This window comes from Mytilus californianus, unplaced genomic scaffold, assembly GCF_021869535.1.
Source record: "Mytilus californianus isolate M0D057914Y unplaced genomic scaffold, xbMytCali1.0.p SCAF_3, whole genome shotgun sequence".
In the NCBI taxonomy this organism is placed as follows: Eukaryota; Metazoa; Mollusca; class Bivalvia; order Mytilida; family Mytilidae; genus Mytilus; species Mytilus californianus.
Window position 1 is genome coordinate 4,607,931 of NW_026262679.1, and position 25,246 is coordinate 4,633,176.

The following is a 25,246-nucleotide window of genomic DNA, read 5'->3' on the forward strand; positions in this document are numbered from 1 at the left end:
TAAAATATGTGTATTGTGCAAAATAAAATCAACAATAAATGTTTCATGAAAGTAAATGTGTTTATTTACAGTATTATCAGTATTGTCACAATCACGTCCTGTCACAACAACATCCTGTCTACTGATTCAGTTGTCTAAGAATGGCGACTGTCACATCACGCAAAGACTGAAATGAACAATGGTTTGAAATTATTCATTATACGGACATGGGACACTAGATATTCAGTTAATAAAATATTTCAGTAGATTTTAAATGAAATGTCATCAAAATGTGCCACATGTGTAGAAAGAACTGCTTGCCCTTCTATAGCACCTGACTTAACCCTGGTTTTGGTGGTGTTCCTGTTGCTCAGTTTTTAGTTTTCTATGTATTGTTTTGTTATTGCTGTTTATCTTTTTGTCATATTTATTTTTGGCCATAATATTGTCTGTTTTTATAGGACTTTTTGTCATATTTATTTTTGGCCATAATATTGTCTGTTTTTATAGGACTTTTTGTCGTATTTATTTTTGGCCATAATATTGTCTGTTTTTATAGGACTTTTTGTCGTATTTATTTTTTGGCCATAATATTGTCTGTTTTTATAGGACTCTTTGTCGTATTTATTTTTGGCCATAATATTGTCTGTTTTTATAGGACTTTTTGTCGTATTTATTTTTGGCCATAATATTGTCTGTTTTTATAGGACTTTTTGTCGTATTTATTTTTGGCCATAATATTTTCTGTTTTTATAGGACTTTTTGTCGTATTTATTTTTTGCCATAATTTTGTCTGTTTTTATAGGACTTTTTGTCGTATTTATTTTTGGCCATAATATTGTCTGTTAAAGGACTTTTTGTCGTATTTATTTTTGGCCATAATATTTTCTGTTTTTATAGGACTTTTTGTCGTATTTATTTTTTGCCATAATTTTGTCTGTTTTTATAGGACTTTTTGTCGTATTTATTTTTGGCCATAATGTTGTCTGTTTTTATAGGACTTTTTGTCGTATTTATTTTTGGCCATAATATTGTCTGTTTTTATAGGACTTTTTGTCGTATTTATTTTTGGCCATAATTTTGTCTGTTTTTATAGGACTTTTTGTCGTATTTATTTTTGGCCATAATGTTGTCTGTTTTTATAGGACTTTTTGTCGTATTTATTTTTGGCCATAATGTTGTCTGTTTTTATAGGATGTTTAGATCTTTGAATGCCCCATGGTATCTTCTCTCTCTTTTTCTATAGAAGTTGGAGGTAAATTTCCTTCATATATTTAAATTGACCAATAGAAAAGGAAAGGGGAGATAGCAATCACAGGTTATCTTGCCCATAACTGTAACTCTCGAGTTAATTGTTATTCCTGTACTTTTGTGTTATTGTCCACTGATCAAGGTTAAAAGGGGGAGGGTTTAGATAAATAAAAAAAAAACCCTATTGGAACCCATCACATTTTGATGTGCATGACTGAGATCAGGATCCTTGTAGTTTACAATACCCCTCTAACCATCGAAGAAACATACCTGTGGTTTACAATACTCCTCCAACCATTGGAACACACATGCTGACAACTCTGCAAAGTTTGATACTGACACATTGGCATGAAACGACTGGAACAAAGTATCCATGATCTGCTGGAACTATAACAGTTATAAAACTTATTAGCATAATGTAATTGTCATGGAAGCAGACAGAATAATTCCTCTAATTTAGTTGGCAATTTAACTCATTCAGTTATTTGTCTCAAAATTCAAACTGCCTGGCAGGGGTGAGGACTGTACAGTACTCAAAGCAACAAATAAGAGGAAAAGTCTATTCCACTATTCATTTTTACATTTGCTGCAATGTTTTTTCTTGAATACAAGATGTATTCACCTTAATGTGTAGTGATGGTGAACCAAAACTCACGGCTAACTTACAATCGGGTAAACAATGATGTGTTCTGATTGAGCGGGTGACAATATCTGAATAGCAGGAGATTCTCACTACTGTGTGGAAGATTCAAGAAATTTCAGAAAAATGAACTTGGAGGATCCTATCAAGATCAGGACACTTGACACCTATAGAATAACAATATATGACTTTGATCTTACAGGGTTTTCATAACTGTCTATACGAGACTGTAGTGGTAATGGAAAATAAAAGAAGTTTAGGGTAAGCGAGGTTAAAAGGAAGAGTCTTCTTTCAGAGTGGAAACATTGATAAATGATCTTTCTTTTTTCTTTATATTACAGATGTCACAACAATTTAGGGTATTCTATATTTTATCAAAAACAGTTGAAGAGCCATCTGTTATATTCAAATTACATATTACTTCACATAATTTAAATATGAGTTAAAAGACACAAAGACTTCATATATGACATTATAATACCATACTTACAACTTGAAACTTTGCTTCATCAGAAACTTGATTTTGTCCATGAGTTGGCTGGTTCTGGTGAGTTTTAACTATATGCTCATAATTCCTGAAATATCAAAAATGTGATGTCCTTTGTAGGAATCATTGATGGCATCATCTAGAATAAGTGTAGCTTAAGATTACCCAAAATTTTATTTTTGATATTAAAATGAACCTTAATTAACACTGTAAAAATTGTCAAAACTGTACCTTTATTATAACACGCATGCATTTATCTATATAACTTTTTTATAAAAATTATACATGCAGTCAACTAGAACTGCATTTTGATTTTGATGGAAACTGACTAAATATGATATGTATACTTGTATTGTGAGATTACTGGTGAACACACAGTTTCCAATAACAATAAATGATTAATTGTTGTCTGTCTAATGTCCAGTGGCAAATATTTGGTAAATAATGAGGATTATAAGCAGTAAAAATGCAATATTGTTTATTAATTAATGCAGGCATTGATTCAAAATTCATATTTAAATTTAATTATAACTTTCACTGTTATTTCAACTGGTTTAGAAGGAACAAAAACCATTGTCTAATAGAAAAAAAAACCTATGATAAATACATGTTTTTGTGACTCAAATAAAGGTTATTTTTTTGCTCATATGATACATGTACAGTAATATATACTCACGCTTTCATAATTTTCAGAGCCATGACCTCTTTCCTTAGATTGTCCAAGTCATCTTCTTGCTTTTTCTTCTGTGATACCAAATACTGTATGTAATCAATGGCTACAAAATAGTATAATTATTGTACATTGTACATTTCTACAATTTCTTTTTTCAAAAAGTTTTCAATAAATATGATGATGATGGATGGCTGCTTAACATCCAGCAACAAATTAATATGCATATTCAGGACAAGAACATGTTAATGTAATATGAATATTAACCCTGCTTTGTTCTAGACAGACACGTTGACCAGGATTTTTAACGTGCTAAATCACAAGGTAACAGTCCGCAGGAAGACATGTCACCTTACCCAGACACATTATTCTGACTCCGAGTCTTTGGTTTGACCCGACCATGGTTCGAACCCACGACCTCCCGCACTGGATGCGAACATGCTACCACGAGACCACTTAGGCGGTTCAATAAATATGCAATGTTTATGAATGAGCTTATGATAAAGACCCTGCTTTTTTGGTGACCTTTAGTGTCCATCTACAGCTCAATTACCTCTTCTTTGTGAATGTGATTTCTTAAAAATCATTACTTCTCATGTAAAGTAACCTATTGATTTTCACACAGCAATCACTTTTAAACCGTGAGGTCGAAGGTTTTCTGCTGTGATGCTATGATATTACTCGAAAACCTTCAATTGAGGACAGACTAAAAACTAGTGTATTGTGCTTTCGGTGGATGATCATGTTATTCACCTTATTCTGAGGGCATTACAAAATGTCTATATTACAAAAAATGCACATATTAATAAATGTATTTCACTATGAATCATAACCCACTTCTCATAAGTCTTTGAAAAGATACTTTTGACATTGGATGCTGCTAAAAATACATATATACACTCATACAGTGTCAACTATGCAAGGGGTTCATTGAAAACAGGCCCACTAACCATGGTAATGATGGTTTCCTGACAACCTCAGTTGTTTGTAAAACAATTAGCTATTGTTAATAACTGCTTTCATTGTGAGGTATTTACTTACAGCTTGTTTACATTAAATACTCCTCATGTCCCTTTTATGACAGAAAAGTGTTTCTGTGTTAAGGAAAAATAGTCTAACAAAAAAATTATCTAAACCATAGTTTTCTTAATCATACACCATAATATGCATTGTCTTTTTGGTCAATTCTATCAGGACTTTCATTTTTTTAAAGTCCAAAAAAGTATGACTGTATTGGACACCCTGCCCCTTACAATTGCCACAACAATCTCAGGTTTTAATTTGATTATTTCCTTACATCTTTGAAGAACTGTTGCTTTACTGAGTTTCTGTGAACCGACACTGTCTGTATTCTGACAAGTAGGAACAATGTTCTGTAGTTCTTCATACCCTTTCTGAAATAACAAGTATTCTGACATGTAGGAACAATATTCTGTAGTTCTTCATACCCTTTCTGAAATAACAAGCATTCTGAGAGTATTGCATGGCAATACATAGTCCCCTACCGGATAAAAATTCATTATACTGGAACAAAATGCTAACTTGTTTTATAACTTGTCATGGTGTAAACAAAAGTAAATATCATGTCAATATCTTCAAGCATGACTAAAAACAGTGTGGAAAACTGATTATATGCATGAATTTTTCAAGTCCAAGGACCGTAACTCTGCACAAAATTATTAGACCGAAACAAAAATTTGAACTTGATCTGTAACTTGTCATGATAAAACTATATATATACCAATTATCAATCAATATCTTATAAGCATGATGAAAATAACATCAGATATGATTAATAGTTCTCTAAAATTAGATATGATGTAATGCAGTGTATATCTAAAGATCTATCTATCTATCTATTTTCAAATTATAATAAAATATAATTAATAGTTCCAAATATTTTTTCTTTCATTTGTCACAATCTAATACAGATTTGTAACTTATCTGTAAAATGTCAACAACTTTTATCTACACAATGTAATGTATTGAAATATATACATTAATAAAAATAGATTATTATCTAATTAAAGGATTTCTCTTCATAATTTTTTTTTATATACATATGGCATTCAGAAAATTAGTTTATACTAAATAACAAACAAACCTGTCAAAATATTCTTCAAACAATTTAACAAAGAATGTCTTTTAAAAAATGAGTTATCTCCCTTTGTACAGAAATATGGTTTAACATAGTACTCTAACATTAAATATGGTCCAGAGTTATGGTCCTAACTCTGGACTAAATCATCAGACAGGAACAAAATTCGAACTTGATCTATAACTTGACATGATAAAACTATACACCAAATATCAAATCAATATCTTCAAGAACGCAGAAAAAAAGTGTAGAAAGCTGATTTGCCGGACTGACAGATGGACCGACGGACAGACAGACAGAAGGATGGAGTGCAAACCTAAAGTCACCTTCGACTTCATCGGTACGGGACTAATAAACTTAATATGTGACACTCAATTCTATAACAGTTGTTCACAGTAGCCAATAATACATGTTCATGCATATATGGACAAGAACATGTTAGTGAATATGAACCCTGCTAAATCTGCTTTGTTCAAGTCAGACCGATTTTTAACTCTTTGATTTGTCCTGGAAGGAATCAAAGGTATGACCTCCTGCAATCATGGTGAGTAGCTACTGCAGGACCAACAAGGCAATTTTGTACACATGATTATAAGAATAACTAATCAAATTTTAATTTAGAAAAATATTAGAGGAGTGACCAAACAACACATTAATTCATGAATGTGCATGAGTTAATAGTCAGTGTTATTCTGTCACGCTTTTTCAAATATTTTATTATTTTTTATTAAAAACGTACCCTGGGCTGTAATAAGAACAGCAATAAAATCCCCATAATTTGAATAAGATTATGGGATCATTGTTGGAATTCCAGTGTACATTCATCCAATATAGTATATTCAGAAATTATTGTGAGGTTTTTATTAATGAGAATAATGGGACTTAGTGAAGATTGTAATAATAAAACTTGTATTTTGAATTCAATAAATATATTTGTATACAGATCTGCCTGAAATAGCAATAATTAATTTCGCATTATTGTCCATTGTTCAAAAATTGCAATAATAAATGCACGCAATAATTTCTGAATTATCAATATCCATTCCCCCAGATGCTGTTGATAAAAATTGGATATCATAACTTACTAATCCCTAAAGAAGAAAATTTACTGCAGAGGCATGCAAGTTCACTTCTTTGTATAAAATGTACATTTCTAAAGCTTTTATACCTTAATGGCATCTCTCCTTTTCTGTTCAGCATGAGTGTGTGCTTCACGTCGACGATCTTTATACGTCATTGTTTGCTTTGTTGTATCACTGTCTTCGTCGTCTGTAAATATTCTATAACTACTTTAGTTCTAACATTTACAAAAATATTTAATTCATAACACTTACTACCATAATTAGCCATGAACATTATATAGTTTACATTATGTACTTTACCCCCTTTTCCCCAAAAATTGTGAAAAAAAGTCTAGTTCAATGTAAAAAGCCTTGATACAGAACTTATAAACCATGTATTTAATCTTCATTAAGACTTTTAATAGATAAAAATAATATAAAAGTTTGATTGTTTAGATAAATCTTTGTTTAATCAAATAATTTAAAGTCATAAACAATGAAATGGTAGAGATTTTATCTTGTAAGTAACATCAAAATTTGTTATTGAACAAAAGAAAATAGAGATCAAACATTTATCTAAGTTGATTAACAGTTATTAAAATGTTAACACTCTTTAATCCTATATTTTCTTTTTATTGAATCATGTATATATATATGTAAGAAAGAGAGTATCATTAGATGACCCAACAGTATGATGAAATTGTAGAAATTTGTTTAAGTTTTGTAATTGTGAGTATGAATGTAAATTATGAAATATGTTAGTGAGGAATTATGTTTTTGCTTATTACTGTTTAAATCAATAAATTCAAAATCTGAGTTTACCAATAAATCTTATTCTATATCCAATGTTCAAATACTACATAATTAACTAAGATTTAAATGTTAAATAAAATGTGTTTTTAGGAAAATAATTAGAGTTAATGTAATAAAATAGAGAATGGAAATGGGGAATGTGTCAAAGAGACAACAACACCACCAAAGAGCAAAAAACATCAGAAGGCCACCAATGGGTCTTCAACACAGCGAGAAAATCCCACACTCAAAAGCGTGCTTCAGCTGGCCCCTAAACAAAAATGTGTACTAGTTCAATGATAATGGAGGCCATACTAAACTCCAAAACATATAAATGAACTAAAATTAAAAATCATACAAGACTAACAAAGGCCAGAGGCTCCTGACTTGGGACAGGTGCAAAAATGTGGCGGGGTTAAACATGTTTTGTGAGATTTCCTATTTTAATTGTATCGTAATATTGGAAATTACTATTCCTACAAACTGCTGTACAGTAATCTGAGTTTTGGTAAGCTTATCAGCTAAAGATTTAGGTGATATCAAAGGATTTTTTTCTTATTTGTATTGCTTTGATACTGTTTATTTTTTTTATTGATTTTGAAGTTATAAAATATTCACATAATAACATTAATGGTAATAATTTTAACTTATTTTGATTTTTTTTTTTCGGTTTCAAAATTTAACTTTTCTTTAGTTTCAATCTTAAATCCTTTCAAGCTGATAGATTTGCTTCGGGCAGTTGTAACTCATTTATAGAAATTCTTTGGTTTTGAACTGTAAGTAGGCCTAAACAATAGGATAATCCCATAATAAGAACATGATATATACTCATTCTTCACAATTAATGAACATCAAATTCTGCAATTCCAGTGGTAGAGAGCACTTTGCCATATTCTAAGATAATTTGGAGCACTCTCTGTGATTATTATATTGAACATTTGTCAAAAGTTGACATTGTTATTTTATTTCTAAACACAAACATTTAATTACCATTTAAGCTCACCCATGCAAGATGTAACATCTGCACTTTGAATTTTCCATAATGAAGAAAAAACTGTTATTATTTATATATATGTAAGCCTCAAATCTGTGTCCTATTCTATATTTCTTCTTAGAATATAGCAAAGTGCTCTCGACCAATGAAATTGTAGGATTTGATGCCTCTTAATTGTGAAGAATGGATGTAAATCATGTTCTGAGTAAGGGATTATCCCATTATTTGGGTCTATTTACAGTTCAAAACAAAAGAGTTTCTATAAATGAGTTACAACTGCCCTGAAGCACATTTATCAGATTGAAAGGATTTATGACACAGTGATTGAAACTGACTAAAAGTTGAATTGTGAAACAAAAAAAAACAAAAAAAAAAAAAAACTAAAAATAAGTTGAAGTTTACTAGTGCAGTAAAATTGGTACCATGAATATTATTATGAAAATATTAATAACCTCAAATTAATAAATAGTTAAACAATATCAAAGCATTGGCAAAAAAAGAAAAAAAAAAAGCTTTAAAATAAAAAAATAACCTAAATCTTTAGCTTTCCAAAACTTTGATCACTGGATCAGCTGTTGGGAAGAATAGTTCTTTCCTATATTCTGATAAAATTAAAAAAAAAAAACAACAACAGAAATTGAATTTAAGTCTTGATCGAACATATTAAAAACTTTGAACACTTCCCTGACATAATGACATAGTATTTGATGTAAAAAGCCGGACCAAAATATTGGCTGTGAAATAAAATGTTATTGTAACTCAAATATATTAATTGAATTAAACTATAAAAAAAGATAATTCCTCGCTAAAATATTACAGGATTCACACCCATACTGACAATCAGGAATCATATACAATTCCTACATTTTTATGCCCCCGCTGTAGAGGAGGGGGCATTAAGTTTTACCCTTGTCCGTCTGTACGTACGTACGTACGTCCCAAAATTGGTTTCCGTTCTCTAACTTTAGTTTGCCTCAACCAAATGTTATGAAACTTATACAAAATGCTTATTACCACAAAACACAGATCAAGTTTGAATTTTGGTGGCGTCGCTTTTACCGTTCTAGAGTAATGCTCCTTTACAAATGGAAAAATTGCTGAATTTATCGTTTCCGTTCTCTAACTTTAGTTTGCCTCAACCAAATGTTATGAAACTTATACACAATGCTTATTACCACAAAACACAGATCAAGTTTGAATTTTGGTGGCGTCACTTTTACCGTTCTAGAGTTATGCCCCTTTACAAATGGAATAAAATGCTCCGCAGGGCGCAGCTTGATACGACCACAGAGGTCGAACCCTGAACAGTTGGGGCAAGTATGGACACAACATTCAAGCTTGATACAGCTTTGCATTTGGATTGTGATTAAATATTTGACACAGCATAGGTTTCTGACACAGAATGAATGTGGTCTAAGAACTTATAAATTTTAAATTGGACATTCACCTATTATGGTCCAATATCCAAAATCTAAATACATGGTTAGATTCAGCATATCAAAGAACCCCAAGAATTCAATTTTTGATGAAATCAAACAAAGTTTAATTTTGGACCCTTTTGACCTCAATGTGGACAAAGTTGATAACGGGGCCACAAAAACAAAAATCTAAATACATGGTTAGATTCAGCATATCAAAGAACCCCATATATTCAATTTTTGTTGAAATCAAACAAAGTTTCATTTTGGACCCCGATTTGGACCAACTTGAAAACTGGGCCCATAATCAAAAATCTAAATACATGTTTAGATTCAGCATATCAAAGAACCCTAAGAATTCAATTTTTGTTAAAATCAAACTAAGCTTAATATTGGACCCTTTGGACCTTAATGTAGACCAATTTGAAAACGGAACCAAAAATTAAGAATCTAAATACACGGTTAGATTTGGCATATCAAAGAACCCCAATAATTCAATTTTAGATGAAATCAAACAAAGTTTAATTTTGGACCCTTTGGACCTCAATGTGGACCAATTTAAAAACGGGGCCCAAAATCCAAAAACTAAATACACGGTTAGATTCAGCATATTAAAGAACCCCAAGAATTCAAGAATAAAACCCCATTGAAATTGGTCAAGAAATAAGCAATTTATACGAAGTATCTTCTTTTGCACAATACTGTGCAATTAAATATTTCTTGCTATTGCACAATACTGTACAATTGACAATTTCTTGCTATTGTGCAATATTGTGCTATTGGATATTTCTTGCTATTGCGCAATACTGTGCAATTGAAGATTTCTTGCTATTGCGCAATACTGTGCAATTGAAGATTTCTTGCTATTGTGCAATACTGTGCAATTGAAAATTTCTTGCTATTGCACAATACTTATTATATAATAATTTACACATCCTGTTTGGTGTGTATCTCCTACCATATCATTATTATTTGCTTTTAAATATAAATCAGAAATAACCAACTTAAAATGGAAAATTTTAAAAGAAAAAAAAAAGGAAAAAAAGAAAAAAAGGAAAAAAAAAAAATCCCCCCCCCAAATTTTTTGGTCCCCCTTATGATTCATCACCCCCAAACTCAATCCCAGCCTTCCCTTTGTGGTATGGTACCTTGCAGTACAATTTCAGAGAGATCCATACACTTGAACACAAGTTATTGTCTGGAAACTAGAAAAATGTGTTTTTTGGCCCCTTTTTGGCCCCAAATTCCTAAACATTTAGGGCAATTACCCCCAAACTCAAACCCAGCTTTCCCTTTGTGAAATGTGTCCTTGTAGTACAATTTCAGAAAGATCCATACACTTACACACAAGTTATTGTCCTGAAACTAGAAAAATGCTTGTTTTTTGCCCCTTTTTGGCCCCTAATTCCTAAAATTTTGAGGCAATTACCCCAATCCCAGCCTTCCCTTTGTGGTATGGTACCTTGCAGTACAATTTCAGAGAGATCCATACACTTGAACACAAGTTATTGTCTGGAAACTAGAAAAATGCTTATTTTTGGCCCCTTTTTGGCCCCCAATTCCTAAATGTTTCGGCAATTACCCCCAAACTCAATTCCAGCTTTCTCTTTGTGATATGGAACCTTGTAGTACAATTTCAGAAAGATCCATACACTTACACACAAGTTATTGTCATGAAACTAGAAAAATGCTTGTTTTTTGCCCCTTTTTTGGCCCCTAATTCCTAAAATTTTGAGGCAATTACCCCCAAAATCAATCCCAGCATTCCTTTTGTGATATGGAACCTTGTGGTACAATATCAGAGAGATCCATACACTAACACAGAAGTTATGTCTGGAAGTTACAAAAATGCTTATTTTTGGCCCCTAATTCCTTTACTGTTGGTTCCATAACCCCCAAAATCAATCCCAACCTTCCTTTTGTGGTATTGAACCTTGTGGTAAAATTTCATAGAGATCCATTCACTTAAACTAAAGTTAGAGTGCGAAAACCAATGTGTCTTCGGACGACGCTGGACGACGACTACGACGACGCCAACGTCATACCAATATACGACCACAAAAATTTTTTTGCGGTCGTATAAAAATTGCTGAATTTTTAGTTTCCGTTCTCTAACTTTATCTTTGATCTGTTGTGTCACCTAATATCTATAACGCATTTAAAAAAAAAATCCCAAATGATAAGAAAGTCCTTACATCACAAAAACTAATCCATAAATGAAATGCCTAACAAGGAAGTCATGCATTAATTATAAACATTGCACTGACAATGAGTCTAATTCTTAAATACAACCAATTAAGAGATCATTTGAGCCTTGAGCACTTTACAATATTCTAAGTTTGTAAGAGAATGATAATCCCTTACTTCATGATAAGTACTCGCTAACGCTCGTACTCAATCATGAAGAAAGGGATTATCATTCTCTTACATATACATAGACATCACAAATCTTTGTCCTTTCTTTTCTCATATATGTGTCCTATTCAACAAGTCATGCACTATACTGTGTGTTAATGTCAAAATTTTCAAAATGATTTCAAGGAAATATTTTTGTTGTTAAAAAAACATCTTGAAGGCTAAACAGTAAAAAACGATTTGTGTCCTCTATCTTTCTTAAAATTATTTTTATCTGGATTGTGTATTTTGTGTAAATCTGATGAGTTCAGCTTTTTTTATCTGATTATCACAGTTTAATATTATGTTGCATTTTTACACAATGGTCCCTTTAGGGTGAGGTTGGCACTCTAACCCCTACACATTCTATATGCTTCTGTCCCAATTCAAGTCATTACTGAGTGTCTACTTCATAAAGGAAACAAATTTGCATAAACGAAGGGTCACAAATTTGAGTGTCATGACATCACAGGGGACAGATTTGAGTGTCATGATGTCTCTTTTTTAGTCTTTTATATATATATATATAAAAAAAAAGTCTTGAATAAACAAGGATGAATACAGGTAATATAAACAATCAAGAGAACACATGTACAGGTTGAAACATTTTACCTGCTTTACTATAATTGAATTTTATGTTCCTTGAGATCAAATCTACATGAATTAATAAACCATAACAGCAAAAAGAGTCATAAAAGTGGTCAAGTTAAGATGAACCATGTCAGATGGACATTACCTATGTGGTGGTGTAGATAACACAGAGAACAGGGTATCCTGATGGTATATCAGCAGGGGGAAAATATGGAAAAATTACTTGGTTTACTTTCAGTGATGATTATTTTCTTATTAGCAAAGAAATGTTGTGTGAAAGTTTTACTGTAGTACTGGACAGGATAAAACTTTATTCATGCCAACTATTTCTTTATTTGAAACAAAGATAAATTCTGCACATTTTTTGGAAAAATGCCTATTTAACGAAGACTAATAGGGAAAAATAAAAGTGGTATTATCCCTAAAAGATATCAATCATTCTAATGGTGTAGAGATGGTATCACTACAGAGTTGTTTCCCTTTCCCATCTGATGTGTAGATAATACATGCATCATAATGGTGATATAGATTTCCCTAACCTGTATTATAGGCAGATGATGTTGATAACATACTTGCTTGTGGTAAAGAGATGTCATCACTACAGAGTTATTTCCCTTACCTATTATAGTCAGATGATGTTGATGACATACATGCTTGTGGTAAAAAGATGTCATCACTACAGAGTTATTTCCCTTACCTATTATAGGCAGATGATGTTGATGACATACATGCTAGTGGTAAAGAGATGCCATCACTATAGAGTTATTTCCCTTACCTGATTATGTGCAGATGATGCTGATGACATACATCCTTGTAGTAAAGAGATGCCATCACTAGAGTTATTTCCCTTACCTGTGTTATGTGCAGATGATGCTGATGGCATACATCATTGTGGTATAGAGATGTCATCACTACCAAGTTTTTTTCCTTACCTGTATTATGGCAGACGATGCTGATGACATACATCCTTGTGGTAGAGAGATGTCATCACTACAGAGTTATTTCCCTTACCTGTATTATGTGCAGATGATGCTGATGACATACATCCTTGTGGTATAGAGCCTGTGCTACTTGTCCGTGAGAAAGAAAATCTGTTATTGTGAGTAGGACTAACAGTCTCTATTTTCATCTGATTTTCATCTGCAGAAGAAGAAAAAGCATAACATTGATAATTTCCTGAAAATTAATATTGTTTGAATGCTGTCAAATTGATATTTATCCCCCACGTCTTTTATTTCACATTTTCATTGATAGATATATGTTTTATGACAATAAAAGACTGTCATGGTGTGAATCATGCTAATAATAGATTTTAAAGTATCAAGAGCTATGACAGAATGTGGTACCAGTAACTGACAGTTTTCTTTACTTAGAACTTACTGGCATAGGATTTTTACACACTTTCCAAAAATTTCTCATAAATTCTAACTGTTAAAAAAAATAAAATACTAATATCTTCAGGCCTATTAAGTCATGTGAAATAAGAAGCTGCACTAAAAGTGCATAATACACCCTTATAGACCAATTTGAGCACTTTCCTGTACATTTCCTACGTCACAATGCTTATGTTATTGCGTCACAGTATACCTACTTAGAATCTATTGTTAAATTATGTAACTTACGACAATGACCTCGGGTGAACCGGTGTAACTAATTCTTCATAAAAACAACTTGTGATTGGTCTATTGTGCATATTGAAGTTGTTGCAAAAACAAAATAGGTATTAGAAGGCATTTAATCAGAAGCAAATAAAATGGCTCTGTAGAAAACACAGCATGAGAACACCCTTAGGCGTATAAATATTGAGTCAAATATGACTGTTAAAAGTCAGATAATAGAAATAAGAAGATGTGGTATGAGTGCCAATGAGACAACTCTCCATCCAACTCTGGAATTACAAACTAGAAAACTTTCAAAATCAAAAGCAAGCCTACATTCACCGATCCCAACAATAGCAATAAGTTTGTAGTAATTTGATCTAAGCATACTAGAGCTTGTGCATGAAGTTTAAAAAATGCCTTTTATTTATCTGCCAGTCAAAGTCCCATACACGTAACTCTGGAAGTTAAAGTGATTTATTTTATCAATGATCAATCCCAACAATTATGCCAATATGTAAGGAAATCGATCCAGGCATACTGGAGTAAGTGCACGATATGTCAAAAAGTGCCTTTATTTAAACAGTTTAAGTCCCATATCTCTGAAACAACAACACAAAATAGAATGAAAGCATTCTTCCATCTGTTAAAATTACATGCGAATTGGTTACAGCAAATTTGAGTTCTGGTACAAATTGTTGACAGACATAATGAAATAAAGAGTGGTCAAATAGGACTACCTTTTTATTTTTGAAAATTTCCACTACAAATCAGTTAGAGTCATATCATGAGTAATGCAATTAGCCAAGACTTCATAACTGAATTTCAGTAACTGGTAAGTATTTTTGGTCTTTTTTCCCAATAATTGATGACAACTAGAATAACTGAGTATTATTAAAATTATGAAACTTTTTAAATTTTCATAATCATTTTGGGAAATCAGTTTGTAAAATAATGAAAAAAGAAAAGCTAATCCAAGAACAAACATGACAAACAACTCACCTTTCTTTTCAAAGCTAATATCACTATAGCTACTATCAGCCATTTTAGTTGCTATTTGCTACAACATTTTAAGCATCTAAAAAAGTGAAAAACAAAATATTTTTACTTAATGCATCTCTTTCCTATAAGCTGCAATGTAATAAATAAGCTGCAATTACATAAGTTGTGGAAGATTCTCATTAACAGGTACATTTATAATCAGCAATTACACAAGTTGTGGAAGATTCTCATATTTATTTAACAGGTACATGTATAATCAGTAATTACACAACATGTATAATCAGTAATTACACAAGTTGTGGAAGATTCTCATTAACAGGTACATGTATAATCAGTTATAACACAAGTTGTGGAAGATTCTCATAACAGGTACATGTATAATCAGTAATTACACAAGTTGTGGAAGATTCTCATTAACAAGTACATGTATAATCAGTTATTACACAAGTTGTGGAAGATTCTCATAACAGGTACATGTATAATCAGCAATTACACAAGTTGTGGAAGATTCTCATTTACAGGTATATGTATAATCAGTTATTACACAAGTTGTGGAAGATTCTCATAACAGGTACATGTATAATCAGTAATTACACAAGTTGTGGAAGATTCTCATTAACAGGTACATGTATAATCAGTAATTACACAAGTTGTGGAAGATTCTCATAAAAGGTACATGTATAATCAGTAATTACACAAGTTGTGAAAGATTCTCATAACAGGCACATGTATAATCAGTAATTACACAAGTTGTGGAAGATTCTCATTAACATGTATAATCAGTTATTACACAAGTTGTGGAAGATTCTCATTAACAGGTACATGTATAATCAGCAATTACACAAGTTGTGGAAGATTCTCATTAATAGGTACATGTATAATCAGCAGTTACACAAGTTGTGGAAGATTCTCATTAACAGGTACATGTATAATCAGCAACTACACAAGTTGTGGAAGATTCTCATTAACAGGTACATGTATAATCAGTAATTACACAAGTTGTGGAAGATTCTCATTAACAGGTACATGTATAAACAGCAATTACACAAGTTGTGGAAGATTCTCATTAACAGGTACAGTGATTATACAAGTTGTGGAAGATTCTCATTAACAGGTACATGTATAATCAGTAATTACGCAAGTTGTGGAAGATTCTCATTAACAGGTACATGTATAAACAGCAATTACACAAGTTGTGGAAGATTCTCTTTAACAGGTACAGTGATTATACAAGTTGTGGAAGATTCTCATTAACAGGTACAGTGATTATACAAGTTGTGGAAGATTCTCATTAACAGGTACATGTATAATCAGTAATTACACAAGTTGTGGAAGATTCTCATTAACAGGTACAGTGATTATACAAGTTGTGGAAGATTCTCATTAACAGGTACATGTATAATCAGTAATTACACAAGTTGTGGAAGATTCTCATTAACAGGTACATGTATAATCAGCAATTACACAAGTTGTGGAAGATTCTAATTAACAGGTACAGCGATTATACAAGTTGTGGAAGATTCTCATTAACAGGTACATGTATAATCAGTAATTACACAAGTTGTGGAAGATTCTCATTAACAGGCACATGTATAATCAGCAATTACACAAGTTGTGGAAGATTCTCATTAACAGGTACATGTATAATCAGCGATTACACAAGTTGTGGAAGATTCTCATTAACAGGTACATGTATAATCAGTAATTACACAAGTTGTGGAAGATTCTCATAAACAGGTACATGTATAATCAGCAATTACACAAGTTGTGGAAGATTCTCATTAACAGGTACATGTATAAATGTTGTGTTCAAATTGTAATGTTGTACAAATTATAATTTGTACAGAATTTTTTTTCAAGTTTTCAGTGTTTTATGAACCGCTTAACACAAATGGATGTTACAAGCACACAGTCTTTTGTTTCGCTTATTTCTGTCATATTTCTATGACTACATGATACAGTCTAATAATGAGCATTGATACAAAAAAAAAAACATTATAAGAACACAAATAGACTTTTTATGGATATGATTTTAGTATAAGGAGAAAAATAAAAATAGAATTTAAACGATTCAGGTGTCCTTATTTCCAGTTTAAAGACAGGGAGATTGCACTAAACGTTAGGTTGAAGTATATAAGTTTGAATTTAAGACATTAATCTGATTAATTTAAGAAGATAAACTTTTATCATCTGATGCAAAAAGGTATGTGCCAAAAAACTTATAACTTGTACAAAAACCCTGTACAAATTATAATTTGTACAAACTTACATCTTGTACACAACATATATATATATATATCAACCTATAGTGATATAAAATTATATAGAAAATATATAAGAAGGCATAATATCTTAATTTATAAGGTCTTATTTTATAAGGTAACCTGTTTTAAACTCTTATTATCTTTAATGAATAAATTGAGAAAGTATTGGTCTAGCATCTATTAGACATACATAAACTGATTTGAACAGTTTTCTCAATAAGAGTTGTAGATAATCCTTGAAGAAAATTATCAAATTTCCATTCTGTCAAAATTGGTCAAACTGTAATCAAGAAACCAAAGTTTACCATTAGGATTTTTTCGTACATAAAAATATTTAGAGTTAAAAATAGATAATTATAATTAACATGTTTAATGTAAATGACTGTAAATAGTATTTGAAAGTTAATTAGGAGTTGATTGCAGATATTATACTTATACAATCATTTTTCATAATTTCTGTGATAATAAGTATACAATGTTTAACTTTGAAGTTGTAATTGTTCACATTTAAAAAAGAATAACGGTCTTAATGAGTGCTACATGTACATCATGTCCCAAGCTGAGCACAAGCTTATGCATATATTCACTGTTATAAAATTGCTAAAATCAATTTGACCTGTTCTGTGAGTTTACAAACAATATACTTTACAGTTGAAAGTTTTGAATAATTTGACAAGCAAAAAATGCCATGTGACAGGAGATTTTTGTGGATTGCTAAAACGAATACAGACAGGTTTCTGCAGGCATACTGAATGAAATTCGTGAATAAGGTTTCAATTTGACATTTTTAGAGGTCATATGTACGATAGGCGTTCTATGATTTCGGAAACCGGTGACAAGACGAGAACTATAAAAAAAAATTTGTTTAAAAATTGTTACTTAAGATGCCAATAATGGCAAAATAACCTGGGCTTCTAATGTGTGGTCTAAATCATATATGATATCAACAATCAGAAATACATATTAATGTATCTATTGATGTTATTAAGAATAGAATTAAAGTTCAGTATATATACAAAGCTGGTTAGTATCTGTAGAAAAAAGCGAAAACTTAATATTTATAAGAATATTAAGGTAGAATTTAGCTTCTAAGATTATTTAGGTTACTGTTATAATTCACACTTTTTAACTAAATTGCATAGTGGTACACTAAAGCTGCCAATTATTTGCAAATATATTTTGATCAACCTTTAATCGAGACTTCTGTCACGGAATAGAAGTTCCTTCATAATAAAAGTTCCAAATGGAAACAATATTCTGGAATATTATTTTACCTGGTTCTTCTAACTGTGACAGTTTCTGTACACAGCATCATATTCATCTTTTACTTATCTCTTATTTTTTTATTCAAAACATTGATAGGTACGGAAATTAAGATAAAATGTATTATGGACCGAAACGACCAAGGCTGAACTGGTGTATGGCTGAAACGACATATGGCCGAACTGGTTCATGGATGAAACGTATTGAAAGGAATTATAGTTATCTCTTACCATTGCAAACTGGTACCAATGTCAACTCCTACCACTAAAAGCAAACTCGTACCATGGTAAATTTGTACCAACTTATTCAAATGCATTCAAATGGTGTTAAATGATGAATAAATATTTAAATTTCACTAAATAGCTCGACAAAAACAATGCATATATTTTTAATGGTACAAGTTTGCAGTGGTACAAGTTAACATTGGTACGAGTTGATGTGGTACAAGTTTGCAATGATACAAGTTGGCTTGCTTCCTCTCGACCTGATTTGGGAATAAATTATTTTTTTCAAATTGATTGACCTGAGAATTCAATTTTTTATTTTCATTCCAATAACTTATCACAACATCTGGGTGTCATGGGAAACTATAAACTAGGGCAAATGACAGATATGTATCAAAGACATCAAGAAGTCCCTAAATATAGATCTGAGGTAAATCTTGATGTCATGGGAAAACTGTACAGCAAGGGCAATATCAATAATCTTCCATTTCAATGTAAATATCTTTTTATTCGTTCTGAGTTTACTACTTCTTCTTTATTCTTCCCGCCACCTTCTGGAGTACCACTACTTGCCAGTCGTAATGGGGGTAACGTCAGAGTACCCAAATTGCACCTATTCAGCAAAAATAGCAGCAGAAATCTTACAAGTTTTCTTTGAGACTAAACAATTGGTATAATTATGATTTGACATTATACATGTCTTTCAACATAGGTAGAATAAATCAACAGCAGTGTCTTCCCTAGAATAATTTTCATGCATGGTGGGTCCATGGTGGATTTGCAACGCGGCGCACGATGTTTCTTTTTCAGAATTAGTTACACTACATAATTTATATGTTTATAGCCATATACCAATCTAATTGTTTTATTATAGGTAAGTCATGGAACTTGAAAGTATTTATTACAGATGAGAGGAATTAATGAGAGACCTTATAAACAATACTAAAAATAATCCAGTCTGCACTAGTTATTTACAAATTTATGTCATGTACACATTATTTTGTTGATATCTTCCTCTGTTTCAACTTTCCAAAGGTCCCCACACATTTTTCAAAATCAAAATCTTTTTCCTTTGGTCCTTCAATTGATATATGCATTAAGCAATTCAGCACTTTTTGGCATAGTCTGTTTCTCAAAGGTGTTTTAACTCTGTTTAAACATGAAAAACACCTTTCACAATCAGCTGTTGAAACTGGCAAAACAAGACCAATTGCTGCATACTTGGACAGACAAGGATACTGTCACGGAATAGAAGTTCCTTCATAATATAAGTTCCAAATGGAAACAATATTCTGGAATATTATTTCCACCGGAATAAATATTACAGTAAATGTTCCTAACGGAATAAATGGTATAGAATATTTGTTCCAATGCCTAAATGTCATGTCTTTACATTCTTTCACTAACAGTGTCCTCAATTTGCTGATAGAATGGTTTCAGCAGCAACAGCAAGTTGTTAAATAAAACTTTGAAAATTACCTGTTTGGAAGCTAAGCTGACATTTTATTTCATGACAATTAACTTTTTTTTTTTAAATACATTCCTGTCCAATTTATTTATGACGCTTCATAATTGTATCTTGCCGAAGTGAAAGACCACTTGTGTAAAAAACGGCAAATGAATCCGCTATGTGACCCATTGAATTAAAGATAGAACAACACTAGTTTATTAAAAACAATATTTCCGTAAATAACTACGTATGTTTTGAAAGTTTTTCCATCAAATGTTTTAAATATTTCATAAGACACGTCTTTTTCTCGGCCCGGTTGCGGTGATGTGTATTCTTTGATATAATCAATCAACCGCGACTAATCTAAAAATAACTGATTGTTGTGACCAATCAAAAAATAATGCATCGATGTAAATATACATTGATATAGCTGATGGAAAAAACTGCGAAACTTTATTTAAAAAAAAAAGTTTTGTCCATTCTCGGTGAAATTACGTTAGTTTTATTTTATAATACCAGAGACTAGGCATACTGTAAAACATGGTATGGTACGATGGTATGGTATGTGTTATGGTATGTTGGTATGGTACGAATACCACAATACCATGGTATGCATGAATGGTATCATGGTATGGTATGATGGTATGGTACAAATTACTATACCATGGTATGGTTTTTTGAAGTAGGAAATTTTGAAAAGTTAATTAAGGTTATTTGAAACATGATTTTTTTAATTTGCTGACATTATGTATCTGGTTTATTTTTGAAAAGAAAATGTTGCTAAAAAAAGAAAGTGGATGTAGATAAAACAGATAGACTTTTACTTACATAAAGATGTGAACAGAAAACAAGAGAAAAATCAATTTAAACATCTCATATAACCATAAAGTTAAAGGGATAGTAGCTACGATTTTGACAAAATTATGACCAAGTTTTAAAGCTGCTAAAATCAAAGATATGTACTTTAAATTAACAATAAGATCGGTGGAATGTTTATATAAAGTACAGAAGTGTTAATAATTGATAATTAATATCGTGTAGCGTGCCTTTTCATCTAATTATGCATCGGGTTTACTTCCCGAACTTTGCCGACACAGCGAGTGAGATGACCAAGATATAAATAAATATGAACATGTGCTTTTGTTTTCTTACGTATTTGACAATTTCTTTAGATTAAACGTACATATTTGAAACCATTTATCAAATTATGTAAACAATAAAATATACCAAATGCCTGCATATTATTCGAACCGAAGGTTCTCAAACAATGGCGATATTATACACTTGTTTTATATTTGTATGACAAAACAATGCCGATAACGTATACACGTGTTTGTGAATTGAATTGGGGCCTTCATGCAGGGTACACAGGAAGAATAATATTAAATTGAAAGAAGTTGATTTTTAATGTCTTCTAAGTTGTGAGATCACTGCTCTTAAATTTATAAAGATATTTTGGACAATAATGATTTGAACACGTCGTGATTTATTTTCATGTGATCTGGATTCGAAAAGTTCAGAAATGTTTTTTACATTTCGCAAACCGTCGTAATGTCGACTGTTTATATAATGACTTTATCTGCGTGTCAGGTGTTTGTAAATGATTCTAATGACCGATCTCATCGCCGTTATTTATTTTCAATTTACAATAACTTGTCTCCACTTCCGCGATAATATTCCTCTGTTCGACATTTTCCCTTCGAGGGACAACTTGCGATTGCGCATTGGGAACTTCGGAGTTAATTCAACATAGATCATATGAATAAGGGTTGGCTTAACATCGAATTTTTGTCTATAGACAAAAATTAAATTCAAGTGTAAAACGTTAAAAAGCTTCTAAATGCTAATTGGAAAGTAAACAGTGATGGTTTTATTCATTCTAAATAAACGTTTTGTACAAAATCCGGCATATAGATTAGAAAAATAATTTTAATGAAAATCGTAGCTACTATCCGTTTAAGATAAGATAGATAGTATGTTCCTGCCTGACACAAATTGAAAATTTCTGTCAATTATTCTTTGAAATTTTGGGAAGAACTGCATATCTTATAATCATAATCTAGATAATGTAATTAAAGTTTTATTGCTTAATCTTCTTTCAATGACCAACTTTTATATTGTTTTGAAATATGACACTTTCAACAGTTGCATATTCTGTCTACATGTATGCCCAAGAAATCACATTTAAAAAATGTAAATTAAAAGTGAATGCATCTCATGCATCAATTAGAAAACACCATACTTTCAAATTAAACTGTCACTAATTTAATACTTTGTTAGTTGATAGATACCACATGTTTTAATATGTGAAAATTGTTGCATGAAGGAATAGTTGATACACAATATCAATCAAGGAATGTGTCTTCTTTTATTATGTGTGATGTTGTTTTAAACAACTTTATTAATTTTCAATTTTTTAAATTAATTGCAAAACTTGAATATTTTGTATACTATGTGTAATAATAACTAGATATCCAATTATATCTTGAAACTCAGGATAAACAACAACAAAGAATATTGTCCAAAAAAAATCAAACACATACATAAAAGGGTGTCCATTATACATGTGTCTGAATTTTCTACAACTCTTAAAGGTTAACAGTTTTTTGTTTGTTTTAGTAATCTGTTTGATAAGTAATAATATCTGTCATCTTATCAGTATGGTAAGCTCTTCATAATTGAGAGAAGATATGCAATTTCCACTCTAAATGTGGTTTCTTGGAAAAGATGTAGGACTGTAGAAATTATTGTTTGCTTATGGAACTATAAATATAACTATAATATAAAAGCTGGTCATTGACAGAAGGTTAAGCAATAAAACTTTAACTACATTATCTAGATTATAATTATAAGATATGCAGCACTTCCCATAATTTCAAAGAATAATTGACAGAAATTTTCAATGTGTCAGGCCGGGACATATTATTTATCTCATCTTAACTTTATGGTTATCTGAGATCTTTAAATTGAGTTTTCTCTTGTTTTCTGTTCACAACTATATGTAAGTGATCTGTTTTGTCTACATCCACTTTCTTTTTTTAGTAATATTTTCGTTTCAGAAATAAACCAGATACATAATGTCAGCAAATTAAAAAAATCATGTTTCAAATTACCTTAATTAACTTTTCAAAATTTCCTACTTCAAAAAACCATACCATACTTCATACCATCAAATTATACCATGGTATAGTAATTTGTACCATACCATCATACCATACCATGGTACCATTCACGCATACCATGGTATTGTGGTATTCGTACCATACCACCATACCATAACACATACCATACCATCGTACCATACCATGTTTTACAGTATGCCCAGAGACTATACCAATTTTTTTTAATTTACTTTTTTAAAGATCACAGTAAAACAACGATGTCAAACACTGGCCCATTTTTTGGTGAAATTTATACTGGAAAAGGTTAAACTTTTTATTTAGCACAGAAGGATATGCATTGGAGATTAATCTTACTATATATTTATCAGCTAACTGGCAACTTCCGTTATGTAACCGAAGTCTCGATTTACAAATGTATAACCAACTAATCAAGAAGGTTGTAAAATCCCCGCACGCGCGACGTGATGCATCCAATTATCAGTCGGATGAGTTTAAAACACCCGTGGGGTGTTGTTACTTGTCACTTCACTTTCAAAATATCGATAATAAATATTTTACAGTTATAATTTTCACACATAGCGGGATGCATTGCGGCAATGATGAAAGCATGGCGGTCGAAATTTATGCGTAGCGGTACCGCAATGCTTGAATAGCCTAGGGAAAACACTGAACAGATGATGTATTCAATAGAAAAAGTCAAATCTACAGAACGTCGCCATGCGACGTCCACAATAAGTCATCTTTTAAAAATGAGCAAATAAAATATGTTACAAGCATCCATTTCTTAAAAAATGAATAGTAAGCATGGACTAATGTCAAATTGTTCTAAATATTTGAAGAAATAAAACAAAACATCTGTAACTTGATTTTTAAGGATGTGAATTTAAGCATGGATGCAATTTGGGTACTCCTCATTACAGCATCATGGATTGTTTGGAGGTTGCATAGGTGAAAAAACTGTCAAAATAGGTGCAATTTTGGTACCCTCTCGTTTCCTTCATGATGTATAACGGTAAAAAATCTTGCCAAAAGATGTTAACGATAATTTTTGGTGCACAAGTTAAAATGTACACTTTCTTTAAGACGACAAAATAAAAATTCGAAAGATTTTGATGAATCACGTTAAATTTTTTCCAAAAATAAGGGTTATGGATAATTATTTCAGACCTCTGATTGATTGATTGATTGTTGGTTGCTTAACGTCCTCAGACCTCTGACGAATCACGATAAGGATATTTCGACGAATTGCGATAAAATTTTAACCAATTTGACGCTAATATTAGCTGACAATTACCATATGACGCCTGACGGTAAAGGGCATTCCTACGGCTACGCTCTTACTTTTGTAGCTTAAATAATTTTTACGGTTTAGCAACTATTACAGTGAACAACTGTGTGCATGTGCAGCGGTGCACAGACAGTATAATTTCTCCTACTCACCCTAAGGGGGTGTTAAACGACCTGAACAACCCACAAATGGTCTTGAGTTGTTTGTTTATTGGTTGAGTTTACCTGTTTATTTTCAGTCCTGATCACTTGTTTACAACTGAACTCTTCACTGTTGAGGTAAAAATATCGCAATCTCTTAAGGGTTACACTAATGTCCTGACAATGTCCTGACAATGTCCTGACAAAGTCCTGACGGATATGAAAATGCTAATTACGTTTTCATTATTTAAAGGATTTACTTTAAATTTGGAACCAAGCAAGATGACAACATTAATCTAATAAATAAAAGAAAAAAAATAAAAAAAAATATTTTTAAGAGTTAGAAAACTTGACCTGACCAACTTCGACTTTGAAATCACTAATGTCCTGACCGATATGAAACGGCTAAATACTTTTTTATTATTCACAGGATAGACTTCAAATTCGATATCAAGGAAGATTAAAACATTTAATCCAAAAATATAAGAAAAAAATGAAAAAAAAATAATTTTTAGAGTTA

The 25,246-nt window shown here is 31.4% G+C and overlaps 1 protein-coding gene across 4 annotated transcripts; it reads right to left on the bottom strand.

The window, feature by feature from the left end:
- On the bottom strand, window positions 1-24,871 carry LOC127732926 (max-like protein X). Of its 4 annotated transcripts, none has more exons than XM_052242140.1 (9): window positions 24,811-24,865; window positions 14,976-15,051; window positions 13,387-13,515; window positions 6,294-6,394; window positions 4,325-4,421; window positions 3,034-3,133; window positions 2,361-2,445; window positions 1,501-1,617; window positions 1-166 (listed from the first exon to the last, which is right to left on the bottom strand). In XM_052242140.1, the coding sequence occupies exons 2-9, from the start codon at window positions 15,016-15,018 to the stop codon at window positions 119-121; spliced, it is 720 nt and encodes a 239-aa protein (XP_052098100.1). In that variant the 5' UTR covers window positions 15,019-15,051; window positions 24,811-24,865; the 3' UTR covers window positions 1-118. The 4 variants fall into 4 exon arrangements, with proteins under 4 accessions (XP_052098100.1, XP_052098101.1, XP_052098103.1 ...); XM_052242141.1 differs by lacking the exon at window positions 24,811-24,865 and adding an exon at window positions 24,593-24,616; XM_052242143.1 differs by lacking the exon at window positions 14,976-15,051 and having other exon boundaries at window positions 24,811-24,871.
- Window positions 24,872-25,246: the final 375 nt, after the last annotated feature.

Bases quoted from the DNA above. Each gene is read 5' to 3' on its own strand.
- LOC127732926 (XM_052242140.1), bottom strand. From the start codon at position 15,018: ATGGCTGATAGTAGCTATAGTGATATTAGCTTTGAAAAGAAAG. The intron at 6,395-13,386 runs GTAAGGGAAATA...GAATATTTACAG, and splicing joins ATCATCTGCACATAATACAG to ACGACGAAGACAGTGATACA. The intron at 2,446-3,033 runs GTGAGTATATAT...TTGATATTTCAG, and splicing joins GCTCTGAAAATTATGAAAGC to GAATTATGAGCATATAGTTA.